We start from the raw sequence: 13,723 nt of genomic DNA, 5'->3' as shown, positions 1-13,723 counted from the left end.
GTAATCTATACCAACTGTTGCTTCAAATTCCATCTAGGTTTTTTTTTTTTTCTCCCTCCAGTCAACATTCAAGTAGCTGGTCCCACATACAATCAGCATACATTGTCCTGTCTTCCCATTCCACTTCTATCCTTACTGACCCTCTCTGGTTATTTCCTGTGTTTTCCTGAATGTAGCCTAAAAGTGTCATGAGATTGCTGTTCCGTTTTCTGCTTGGAAAACTTAAAAAAAAAAAAAAAAAAATCCATTACAATGTCCAGTTCTTGCAACGCTATATGAGACAGGGTCTAGCAGAGTACAGATAAAAAATGGAAAACTTTAATCCTGACTGACACCAACCCTATCTGTGGCTGTGCACAAATCACTGAATAGAAGTTTCTCCTGAACCAATTTTAAAAATGTAGATAATACTACCTTTTAATACTACTGAAAAAACTACTTAACGTTTACTAAGGGACTTTAGAGATGGAAGGTGCTATATAAATTCTTAACTCTTTTTAATAAAAAAAGGCTGCAGCAAATAAAGGCCGAATGGCTGTCTTTTGTAAAGGATAGTCTTCTAATAAGATACTTCATTAAAATTAATCTTTATCTTTCCAGAGAAAATCCAATATAAAACAACTGTTATTTTGTAGCAAGTTATAGGCTGACTTCTATTAAAAGTTTTTATTTTTTTTAAAAAACATATTTTTCTGTGTCACAAAATCGAGATTAAAAAAAGACAAGCGGGGGCAAAGGGGGTGGGGTGCTGGAGAAAGAGGAGTTTCAAAAGCACTTTTATCTGTTTATTCACAACCTAAACACTGACCTCAAGAATCTTAGCAACAGTCTTCATCTCTCCTTTATACTGAATCTCAGGGCTGAACAGAGTCTCTGCATTGGTAAAATGCCAAAGCATATGTCCTTCTAGATTTTACAAAATTGGGAATACCATTGGATTATAGAGAACAATCTCCCCAGGTCTTTTATTTTCACAACGGGAACCTGAGCTATGCTCACTCAGGCAGGGTCTGCAATTAGGACATCTGTTCTCAACCAGAGTGAGCAAGAAAAAAGGTGTAAAGATAATCATGTCAAGGCCTAACCTGCCTTCATGCAAGTTTGCAAGAACGGGCTGGTGAAATGCCTCCATCTGGGGAGAGAGAGAGGTGCATTCACTTCTAGCCTGAAGTGGGTGAAGGCAGTATGTGGCAGCTGGAAAAGCATTCTAATTTACTCCAGCTTAAATCCTTTAAGATACTTCCATTCTAGGGAAAAAAAAAAAAAATGTATAACTGCCCTCCCATTTATTTTTTAAGTGCAGAAATAAATTTCCATGGTCAAACACATTGCTTTTCCCATGTCATTTCAGATCTTCTCAGCTAATTTCCTTTGATAAATGTTGAAAACAGTTGATGGTAAATGGATTAATTCTTTGAAATAATGACCTACCTTTTTTTTCTGGCAAGTATAGAAGCCAGTAAGTAAGAAAACTGACCACATGTATGCTTCTGACAAAGTTGTCCATGCAGATGGACAGCATTAAAATTTGGGCAGTTATCAAAACTCAGAATCTCTTCTCTTAAAAGCATTTGGTTAATAAGCACCGTTGCCACATCGTGGGTCTAATTATGACCCAGAAATAATACACAAATGGTCAGCTATAACAGTATGTCCTACAAAAGTATTAATTATCTTGTGAATATAAGCAGGGTACATTCCAATCTGAATATTTCTAAGCCAAAAACTCTATTTTTTTTCATACTGACTTATACAAAGGGCACATGGAGAAAACATCAGTTTCATAATTATTTAGAAACCAGCTATATTGTAGTAAGAATTGAAAACCTATTCATACTGAACATAGAAATGTCACTGAATATTGAAAGAACGCAGATAAGTAAATTAAGGCAACATTATTAAAATTTTCTATACTCATAATCCATTGGTATAACCTTCACAGTTAATCTGGGAATGTTTTTCTTTTAAAAAATTAATTCATATATTTGTAAATACTAAAAACAAACAAAAAAATCTTTTAAAAAGGAGTACATGAAGCAAATCTCTAGAACAATTTTTTTATTCTATCTTGTTTTGTGTCATTTTCAGTTACTATCTGAATATAAACTAAATACATTTGTATTTGGTCAGACTTTTTGAAATGAAGAAGTAATGACAAGAACAATGTGAAGTCAACAGTTCACCTTAAAAGAAAACAAGCTTTAGAAGGTTGAGGTTTGTAAGCATGAGGTGCAAGTGAGCAAAACAAAAGAAAACAAAACAACAGCACCTTATTTGGGTGTTTAGAAGAAACCGATTTAAAGGAAGCAAATACAACATTGACTGGGGTCAAAGGCTCAACTACAGGAAGTAAGAAAGAGCTTGGCCTGAGAAGGCAGAGGTTGTAGCAGGAAAAACTGACACTTGGGGACCAAGAAGTTGGGCTCAGAATATACTCAAAGCATGAACACAGCCATACAGCGTGACAAGGAGATGGTTGCCCAAAGGCAGAGCTACAAGACAAGGTCATCCTCATAAGGGTCACAATTCCAGCAGCTCTTTTCTACCATGTTTAGGTTAGAGGCTTTTCCATAGGGGAGGTCCTGATGGAAAATGCTGGCAGTCATATTCTAGCACAGTCATTTTGCCTGAAGGATATACAGCAGTTTCTGGGTTACCAACCACTGACTTAACTTAGTACAACTTGTAGTTAAGAACATATCCCCATAAAGCCTATTATATTAAAAATTCGAGGTACATACAATGGTTCGTAATAACAAACTGGTGCTACTTTGTGACTCATATCAAAATATTAGTACTACTATTACTGCATTATTACGTTAAAGATGTTTTAGTGAGCGTGGAAGTGTTTCTTTAATGTTTTTTTATGCAGAGAAAGGTACATTATACACTATATACTAAGACAAACAGTTGACTAACTAATGTCAGATATGAACCTACATGTACAAATTCGACTTAAAGACAGACTTAGGAACAGAACTCGTTCATAATCCAGGGACTGCTTGTACCGATTTATTTAGCAGAGGAAGGTGGTTAAAGGTTATGTATAAATATATTTTAACAACAAAGGTTTAGTTTTGTTATATGGTTCAGTTACCAGGAAATTTAAAACATTTTGGCTTTATCCTAAAAGGCCCACTATCCAATTTTATATAAGGTTAAGAAATATATTTTTAACCTTTTAAAATTTTTATCTGATTAATTTCAGAGATAACTAGGTAAGTCATACTGGATGTAGCAATAGGCCCTAAGTAAGCTCTAGGGAAACAGGGAAGAGAACAAACTCGTTGCCGTCAAGTCAATTCTGATTCATGGCGGCCCTACAGGACAGAGTAGAACTGCCCCATAGGGCTTCCAAACAGCACCTGGTGGATTTGAGCTGCCGACCTTTTGGTTAGCAGCCTTTTCTCTTAACCACTACACCACCAGTGTTTTCAGGGGAAAGAGAAAGTCTAATAAAAAGGAAAGTAATAGCCTAAACAAAGAAAGATTTGATGTAGCAGCCAAGGAAGAAAGGAAAATTAGTAGGTAAGTAAAAGCAGAAAATGTGCTATTGAAGTGAGTATGTGGCATCACAGACTTCTACTCCCACCTTGGTGCCCCAGAAACCCCCATCCCAGCCAGTCGGCAGAAACTAAATCCTGGTTGTAAAAAGCTAAGGGCCTGTTTGGTATGCTAGATTTTAGAATGGTTATTTCTTCTAATTTGTTCAGGCTGAGCTGAATATTCCAATGGTATCCTCAGAGGAACATCAAGATTCTGAGTCTGGGGAGGTGGCTTCCTTTCCCTCAAATGTCCAGAGTGTGGGGAGGCTGGCGTGGTCTGCACCATGGACGTGGGGAGAGTGCCAGGTAATCCCCACTTATGAAGTCACTTGGCCCGGCCATTCGAATTTACAAATGTTTGGTCCTAATGGTTGTGCCCCTTGTCGTGTCAGGAGGGCTAAACCCAGGTCAGGAGGGCTAAGAAGGTAGAAATAGACATGGTGTGACTCTCTTAGAGCAGAAGATAAAGTTGGAGAGTAAAACAAATGCCGCGAGTCACAACAGGAAGACAGCTGACATTTGTTGAGCTTACTCTGTGCTGTCGCCATAGTAAACCTTCAACATCAAAATTAGGTTCTTTTTTTTTTTTTTGGAAAAGCTGTATCAGGTGAATAAGCAGCTGACAGAAACACTAACACAAGGTAAATGGCCACGGAGAGTACAGCTATGACCACGTTAAGAACTGCAGGTGTTGGAAATGGTTGATGTTTTGCTCTTTGGAATGAAGAACTCATGAGGCTCTCTCCAGGTAAATGCCTTGTTCCCACAGCAACACCGATGACACTGCTAGCTTTAGCTAGAGTAAAGAATATGGAGGATCTCTCAGGCTGCAGTTAGGTGGACTACAGAAACCTGTTCTTAAGATGAAATTTGGAAAATACCAATTCAGATTTCCTGAGACACAAAGCAAGAAATAGAAGCAAACAGTGGTTATACATCAGGCCTTATATTTACAAATTTTATAGAAAATATGTTTCTTACTCTAGGACAGTTATTTCAGAAGGACACATGTAATAAGGTTATCTAGATCTGTCTAAAGACCAAATGACATTAATAGCAAGTTACACAGCCTGTAACTCACAGGTCACCTTTTGTGGAACTCCAGGCAGATAACGGAAAGGGCACCCGACCTGGAGCCAGGAAGTGGTTGACTCTCTGTGGCCTCAGGGCTAAAAGTATTGACCTTGATGTTGGATGGCAGACATGAACTTCCTTTTAAATATAAAATATGTATGTTTATATTGTATTATAACATATATTTTATTATTACGTTGCTGTTGTTAGTTGCCACTGAGTCGATTCCAACTCATGGCGACCCCATGTGTGCAGAGTAGAACTGCTCCACAGGATTTTTAAGGCTGTGACCTTTTGGAAGCAGATAACCAGGCCTGTCTTCTGAGGTACCTCTGGGGGGATTCGAACCACCAACCTTTTGGCTAGTGCTAGAGTGCTTAACTGTTTGCACCACTATAATCCTATTGGAAAAACATCCTAAAAATTTACCTGGGAGGAAATAAACAAATGACCACAATAAATTTTACAGCCTCAGAAGTTTATAAAGTAAGCAGCCCCTTACTCCAGAACAGGGTTTCTCACTCTCTGCACTACTGACATTTTGGGCCCTATCATTCTTTGTTGTGGCGGGCTGTGCTGTGCGTTGTAGTTCACTCACTAGATGCCAGTAATGGCCCCAAGGGTGACAATCCAAAATGTCTCCAGACACTTCCAAATGACCCTGGGAAGAAAACTCACCCCTGACTGAGAACCTCTGCTCTAGAAGAACAGAAAATGAGTGAGGGTAAACAGTGTCACTTCACAAGTGTTCAAGAGCCAGCTGCAATGATTAATTCAGAGCAGAGAGTATCCAGAGGTTTCATACATGTTGTTACGTGCCATCGGGTAGGTTCTGATTCACAGCGACCCCACACACAACGGAATGAAACACTGCCTGGTCTTGCGCCATCCTCACAATTTTTGCTATGCTTGAGTGCACTGTTGCAGCCACCGTGTCAATCCATCTCATGGAGGCTCTTCCTCTTTTTCACTGACCCTCTACTTTACCAAGCAAGATACAAACATAGAGAGTTGGAAATAAACAAGTACATGAAGAGTGACAACTTTTAGGAGCTTTGATATAAGCCTTCATCTATTCATTGTTGACCTTACTGCACAAGGTAAAAAAAAGGCTAATGCTGAACAGTGCACTGAAGTTATGTTGAACAAGTAAATAAAGGTCTTTGAAATTACTATGCATACTATGGTGAATGTAATAAAGACAGAATTCATCACACCAAGAATTTTCCGTTGCGTTCATTCTTAGCAGAGCGACTAAACACTTTAACATAATACATGATATAATATTGGCTTTATGTTTGTAAAACATGTTCTTAACCCTTATGTAATCAAGTGAAAACTCGGGTCTTTTAGAGATGCTAGTGGAAATGGGTCTAATATCCCATTCGTAGGATTGGTAGTTTGATATCAAGCAAAACTGAAATCAATCTCTCAGCTTTACGTTAGTGGAATCAGCAAACTCAATAAGCTTCACCAGTACAGTTATCATTCGACTGCTGCAAAAATGTTCAGGTTTTAAGTCAAACAGTACTTATTGTTTCTTTTCAAAGTATTTATTGTCATGGGATCCTCTCCTTGAGCAGGGATGAGAAAAATCATATTGTGTTGTAGTCTCCCCATATCACTCCACGAGGATATGAATGATTTTCACCCAATACTATTTACTTTGTTGTTCTCATTGCCTAGGGTCTAGGGCCTATGAAAATCTTGGGGCACTGAACTAATACAAAGGAGATAGTCTATGAAAGCACAGATTGCTCTTACATGCATTACACGATAAACCAGAGCTGGTGATTATTATCAGACATTTACAAGTGTTCAATTCTCTGCAGTGGGATTTGAGATGCATTACCGAATGGAGTTGCCATGTATTTACTGCTTGGCATCTTACCTTTGTTTTACTGTCAAAACAGGTGAATCCCAAAGCGAAATCCACTGTGAAACACAGCATTTCTCCTTGCCAGCTGCACATGTATGTTTTGGACTAGAAAAAAAAAAAAAAGGATTAATTTTGAGAAAAATTTCTTTAATAATGTTACTTCATGCTAATTAAGTGGTTGCAATATTCCCTTCCCCCCACGGCCAAAAGATACTTTTTTAAAAAGTCCTATCATGCAAATCACATGCATGAGACAGGAGGATCCAGGCCCTATGAAACCTTCATCAATATTTTGGACACAGGCAGCTCCTTCTTTTGTTTTGCCTATGAGCAACTATTTCCACATTTGTTAGGCAGTCTTTATAGGCATCCCTCTAACTAAAAACAAAGGAACACAATGGGCAGCCTAACAAATCTTTATTCTCCAAAGCATTTTTGAAAACACATTTTAGATTTCTAAATTTTCGTTTTGCTAACTCATTAAAAAAAGAATCTACTGAGTAACAGGTTCATTTGGCTTTTGGTCATAAAACTCATCTCCGGACAAAAAGTCAGTGGAGGGCAAGTGATAGACACGTTCCAGCACAGTCTCGACATGGCTCTTCCTTGGGAGCCATTCTAAAAAAAAAAAAAGAGCAGTACAATTCAAAACACCACGCAAAATGACAAACAGCAGCAATGGCAACACAAAGAACACAAACACAAACTAAAAACAACTCACAAAGTGAGAAAATGGCTGCAGTAATGACTCAGCGCGGGCATTCCACCTCGTTACGATGGTTTGGTTTGGCTGAGAGGTCAGTCTCTGCTGACACTACCTTTTAGTGACAAAAAATCCATGGACAGAGAATCTCTAGCCTCTATAGTTTCAAAGTGGTAAGAGGCCTTGAGTACTTGTGGTTACGCTACCAGTCATGTTGGCTAAAAACACTGAAGAGCAGGAATTTTTGCTTTAAAATTTTCACACTACTCTAAACAAAAGGTATAAATAAGAACGCATGAAGTAAAATTATGTTGGTAAAAATTATTTTGAAAAAACCCTCTGTTATTAATCTACAGGTAAAATTTTCTCATTCAGAAGGGAACCTGAAAACATCAGTGTGAATAGGGAAAAGAAAATAGTAATTTTTGGATGCTTATTATGTGTCGGAATCAACTCAATGGCACACAATAACAACATGATGTCCAGGTGATTAACGTATAACATCTCTCTGAATCTGCACGCTGACCTTACCTTACAGGTGAGGAAGCCACTTGTTCACATGGCTAACAAACAGCAAAGGCAGGAGGGCAGCCCCAGACTTACTCATTCCAGGGCACATAGCACCTCCCTGCACACTGCTCGATGTGCTTAGTATAGCATCATGCTTGCATCATCGTGAAGTGTCTCAGTGATGTTTGCTAAATGATCGATGATGCTCAAATATTTTCATCATTGATCTCTTGTTCTGCCACAATTCTCTTTTTCTATTAAATGAGTAAATACCTGGAATATTCTTTTAGATCTGTCAACAATCCTACCGAGGTTGTTATCAACATATTAGGCCAGATTCTGCAATGCTAACCTCTTAGAATGAACAGCAATAGACAGAGAAGGAAAGCAGCATGCTGGCCCAAGAGGTAGAAGGAAACTATTTACCTCGGTCTTAAACTCCTCCTTCTTGGCTCTCCCTTCACACAGCCAATCTTCTCAATTCCTTAAAGATCTCACCAGTTGTATGATCGTCCAAAGTGTTCCCAGTCAATATCATGCACATAGCAGGTGCTCACTAAATATGCTCTAAACTATTGGTGTTTTGGGGGTGAGAATGGGGAAAATGGATCTCAACCAACAGTTGAAAAAAAAATAGAGTACTAGCTAGTTGCTCATTTTTGAGTTTTTCTTTCTTTTTTTTTCTAAACATGCCCCAGAGTAAGAGAACTACTGAGACTAGCACAATTAGTGAAAAATTCTTAGTGAAAACTTACCTTTCACTGATATTTCAAGGTCCCTGAGAAGTAAGGTTTGTACTAAGTCTGAAAACTATCCAACTTCTAGAATGTAAATCTAGTGATTATAAAATATGAAATGCAAGTATTCTGAGGGTGGTTTCTATGTTTTATGTAAACTAAATAACTAGCGCCATAAGGTATACAGAAATTGTAAACATCAGTTGATGCCCCTGGATGGCAACTCACACATGTTATTATTCAGCTCTTACATCCTATCTTTGGCCTTATTTTTGGGGATGGAGAAAAAGTTTATAAAGAAAGGTTGCATACTGCATACTGGGATTTTGCATAATCCTTAAGGGGACTGGGGATACAGGGAAAAGAGGAGAAAAGGCTTCAGTTTAAGGTGTCCCTGGCTATATAAAATCCCATTTTCAGAGTCGAATCTGTCAATAGCTTTCCAGACATATAGAGCATCTAATTATTTGTATTTTTAGAATCTGTGAAAAAATATTAACAAATCTCAGCTTCTCCTTTAGAGCTGTACTTACTGTCACAAAGAAATCATATCACAGTACTTTATAAACACAGTAATTTCAATTTAGTGAACATACAAAATGAAGTAATTATTTTCAAACTCCTATTGTATGTAATCCTTTCTTCCCCTTGGTGCCTTACAAAAAACTCAAATTGGCACACGCATCCTAAGTTCTTTGGGTTTGCTTTACAGGTTGTTTCACCTATCAGGAGGGTGCTTGTGGAGTTCCTGTCTATATATATATATATATATATATGGGATATTCTATTTTTTAAAAGATAACTTTGTAGATTATTCAAAAAAATTTTTTATCTTTGTTGTTGTTAGGTGCCGTTCAGTCGGTTCTGACAGATAGCAACTCTATAGGACAGAGCAGAACTGCCCCATAGGGCTTCCAAGGAGCAGCTGGTAGATTTGAACTGCTGACCTTCTGGTTAGCAGCTGAGCTCTTAACCACTACACCAGTAGGGCTCCTTTATACTTTTAGTAATTTAAAAATTGCTTGTATTTTTCTCAGTGTTTTCCAAGCTCGTATTTCCCTTACATGTAGGAAAGAATTTTCATGCAATTAATTTGGGAGAATTTTTTTGGAAATTGTCTAAGACCTTGAAGCTATAGTAATAACTTATTGGAATAACAGAAATTAATAATTACCAATTATAGTTATATGTAGAATACATAATAGTTTGAGGAGTGGGAAGACTGCTTGTCTAGTTGGCCTCTTTGTCCTAGCACAGGCTATAGTGACCTATAGAAAAACGCTCACCCGTTGACCTCAGCGATAGGTATCCTACAAAACTTTTAAAATAAACTCATGAGTTCATGAAAAATGTTCTAAGTACCTGCTTCTACAACTGAACAAAATTTAAAATAGCATGTCAGATATTTTAAGAACTTTTTTATGTGAAGATATCAAAGAGGTCTTATTATCAAAAGCTTAAGAGGACAATGGCTTTGAAGTTCAGATTTGGAACAAACTAAACCAAGAGCAATTGCCCAAAGCCTAAAGCTCCGAATTACCTAGAGAGTTAAAAAATAAATAAATAAAACTAAAAACAAAACAAGGATACAAACAATAAAAGAAGCTTTCTTATCTATATTCTCTCAACAGCAAGAACAAAGATGAGACAGTTCTGTTGCTTAAGCATAATGTTATACCTTTAAGAAATGACAGGCACAAATAATCCCTTTGGGTTTCCTTGTTCCAGGAAGGAGAATGGTCTTAAAATGATAAACAATAAAACAACATAAAAAAGGAACCAGAGTCCAATAAAGGTGAGATAATAGTAAGTATACATCTAGCTGGCTTCGTTAAAATTTTAGGCCCTGGGTAAATTCTGATACAGCCATGTGTTAGAGATACCAACCGTGTCTGCCATGGGGCTGGATTTCTATCCTGTCTGCCTCTCAGGGATATTGTAAAAATCTAATGAGTCCATCAGTCAAACAGCTTTTAGAGTAAAAATACAGATTAGCTCTTACCTTGTCCCTCACAGTATGCTGGCAAGTGGGGTTGCTGTAGTGAACTTAATAGACACAGCTCCTGGTCTCATGGACCTGACAGCCTACCTAGGGAGACAGGCTTCGAAAAGACTAATGATTCTCTAGAAATGAATGCTGTGAAGGAGATGGACAAGGGGCTACGTGAACATGCATTAGGAAAAACCTAACACAATCTAGGAACCAAAGGCATCTTTGGGAAATGGATGGTTAAGCTTGACAGTGGAGGAGGACTTGTTTGGAAAAGGGAGGAAGGCAGAGAGATCTCTACCACCATCTGTCGATGTGTCAGACTGTGGCGGCTTGCATGTTGCCTTGATGCTGGAAGCTTTGTCACCAGTATTTCAGATATCAGCAGGGCTACCCATGGTAAACAGGTTTCAGCAGAGCTTTCAGACCAAGACAAACTAGGAAGTAAGGCTGGCAATCTACTTCAGAACATTAGCCAAAGAAAACCTGATGGATTACACAGAATACTGCCTGATGTAGTGCTGAAAGATGAGCCCCCTGGGTAGGGGAGAACACAAAATACACAGTGGCCACAACAATGGACTCCAACAATCACGAAGATGGTGCAGGAATGGGTAACGCTTAGTTTTGTTGTACATGGGGTCACCACGAGAAACTGACTCCCCAGCAACTCACAACCACAAGGAGAGATCCGTCTTGGTGGGAGTGGAACTTGGGTGGAGAGATGAAGGTACAGGGGCATACAGGGAGCTCACCATACAGGTCTCTGCAGGCTACGTTAAGGACTTGGATTTTACTTAAGGGCCAATGCAAAGTCACCGAATGGTTGCAGATGATGTGATCACCATTTGGGTTTAAAGAAGATCACACTCGGAACAGTATAGATTAGAGGATTATAATTAAAGGGGCTGTAAGAATGTATGGGATTATCCTTTTTATTTAAAAGCATTCCCTTATTGTAGACCAAGTAGCCTGATCTCCTAAATTCATACAGCTTCTTAGCAGAGACAAGAACTCAGGATTTCCAGCCTAGAACCTGTGTTCCTTTCATTGTTTTAGGGTCTGTCCCTGGGACGGCCCATCTCAGCACTGACTGTAAGGTGACAAAGCTGGTATGCAGTGTTGTTCCTTCCTCACTTCATGCAGCATGTCCTGGCCTCTTTTGGTGTCCCAACCCTAAGAATCAAAGACCTCATTCTGTACTAACAGCCATACCTGATCAGCTGCTACTCAATTTAAAAGGCTATAAAACTTGGTCATTAAAATCATTAAAGGGATATAAGGGTTCACTGGGATATGTAAAACCCATTGCTGTTGAGTTGATTCTGATTCATACCGGCCCTAGGCGAGAGAGTAGAACGGCCCCATGGTTTTCAAAGAGGGGTGACCTTTTGCTTAGCAGCCAAGCTCTTAACCACTGTGCCACCAGGGCTCCGGTGTACGTAAAGCACACCATTTTTCAAGTGAACGACCCGCTGGAACACTTCGATATGTGGGAACTGGTCAAGAGGAAAAGTTTACTCATGTCTTTAAAATTTATAATTAATTAACTTTTTAAAGTGTTTTTTTTTTTTATTTTAACTTTGAGATAATTATTGCTTAACATTCAGTTGTAAGAAATGATACACGGAAGTTCCATGTACCCTTTACCTAGTTTCAACCAATGGCAGCATCTCAAAAATATCACAACCAGGATATTGGCATTGATACAGTTAAAATAAAAACGTTTTTATCATCTTAAAAAATCCGTCACGTTGTCCTTTTATAGCCACACCCACTTCCCTCATGCCCTCACTATCTCCCTAACCCCGGTAACCACTAGTCTGTTCTCTATCATTTCACCATTTCAAGAGTGTTATAAAAATAGAATCAAATAATATGCAATTTTTTGAAATCTTTTTTTTCTTTTTCACTCAACATAATTCTCTAGAGCTTCATCGAGGTCATTGTATACATCAATAATTCATTTCTGTTTATTGCTAAGTAGTATTCCACAGTATTGACGTATCACAGTTTGTTTAATCACCCACAGAAGGCCATCTGGATAGTTTCCATCTTTATTATGAATAAATCTGGTATAAACATTCATAAACTTAAACCTTCATCTCTCGAATAAAAGCCCAGTACTGTAATTCCTGAGTTGAACGGTAGTTGCATATTTGGTTTTTTAAAAAGTATCAAACTATTGTCCAGAGTGGCTGTACCATTTCACATTTCTCTGCATTTTCATTAGCATTTGGTGTTATCACTACTTTTAATTTTAGCCATTTTTATCGTAGTCCATTAATATGTCATCATAGTTTCAATTTGCATTTCACCAACAGCTAATAGGAAGCCCTGGTGGCACAGTGGTTAAGAGCTATGGCTGCTAACCAAAAAGGTTCAAATCCACCAGGCACTCCTTGGAAACTCTATGGGGCAATTCCACTCTGTCCTACAGGGTTGGTATGAGTCAGAATCGACTCAGCGGCGATGGGTTAGTAGCTAATAATGTTGAACATATTTTCATGTATCTATGGGTTTTTTTTTATGGGGCAGTTCTACTCTGTCCTATAGGGTCGCTATGAGTCGGAATCGACTCGATGGCAGTGGGTTTGTTTGGTTTTTTGTTATTTGTCGTTATTATATACTCTTTAGGGGGTTGTCTCTTTAAGTGTTTTTCCAATTTTTTAGTTGTTTTTTATTTTTTTACTGTTGGATTTTGTTTTTACTGTAGAGTTTTGAGAGTTCTTTATATGTATCTTGATACTACTCTTTTATCAGGATCCCTGGTGGCACAACAGTTAAGTGATTGGCTGCTCACTAAAAGTTTGGCAGTTTGAACTCACCCAGTGGGTCTATGGGATAAAGACCTGGAGATTTGCTCCCATAAAGATTACAGCCTAGAAAACCTTATGGGGCAGTTCTACTCTGTCACATGGGCTTGCTATGAGTCAAAAGTGACTTGAAGGCACCTAACAACAAACTCACTCACCAGATACGTGGTTTTCAAATATTTTCTGCCAGTCTGTAGCTTGTATTTTCATCTTCTTAAGTGGTCTTTTACAGAACAAAGTTTTTAAAAATTTTGATGAATTCCAATTTATCTAATTTCCCTTGTATCAATTTTTACTTCTGGTATATAAACTCTTTGCTTACCTCTAGATACCAAATATTTTCTTCTATTTTGTTTCTAAAACATTTTTAATGCTACTTTTAAGTCCAATATCCACTTTGAGTTAATTTTTGCATAAGGTGTGAAGGTGGGATTGATGTTCATTTTTCTTTCCTATAGATGTCCAATTG

General features: G+C 38.1%; 1 protein-coding gene and 1 long non-coding RNA gene across 16 annotated transcripts in view; one reads left to right on the top strand and one right to left on the bottom strand.

The window, feature by feature from the left end:
* Window positions 1-13,723, bottom strand: part of SNTG2 (syntrophin gamma 2) — a 459,193-nt gene that overhangs the window by 41,275 nt on the left and 404,195 nt on the right. For 14 of the 15 annotated variants that reach the window (XM_049902600.1, XM_049902596.1, XM_049902595.1 and 11 more), the window contains one exon: window positions 6,511-6,603. In XM_049902600.1, coding sequence (XP_049758557.1) covers window positions 6,511-6,603 — 93 coding nt within the window. Of the gene's footprint in view, window positions 1-6,510; window positions 6,604-13,723 lie in introns of those variants that run through there. The other variant, XR_007519511.1, reaches the window with a different exon arrangement.
* Window positions 3,705-13,723, top strand: part of LOC126086445 (uncharacterized) — a 57,356-nt gene continuing 47,337 nt past the window's right edge. Inside the window, exon 1 of the long non-coding RNA XR_007519515.1 lies at window positions 3,705-3,851. This is a non-coding gene — a long non-coding RNA (uncharacterized LOC126086445). The remainder of the gene's footprint in view (window positions 3,852-13,723) is intronic.

This window comes from Elephas maximus, chromosome 12 (assembly GCF_024166365.1).
Source record: "Elephas maximus indicus isolate mEleMax1 chromosome 12, mEleMax1 primary haplotype, whole genome shotgun sequence".
Classification (NCBI taxonomy): domain Eukaryota; kingdom Metazoa; phylum Chordata; class Mammalia; order Proboscidea; family Elephantidae; genus Elephas; species Elephas maximus.
Note: the sequence above shows the minus strand (reverse complement) of the source record. Positions and strands in the feature narration are given on the sequence as shown.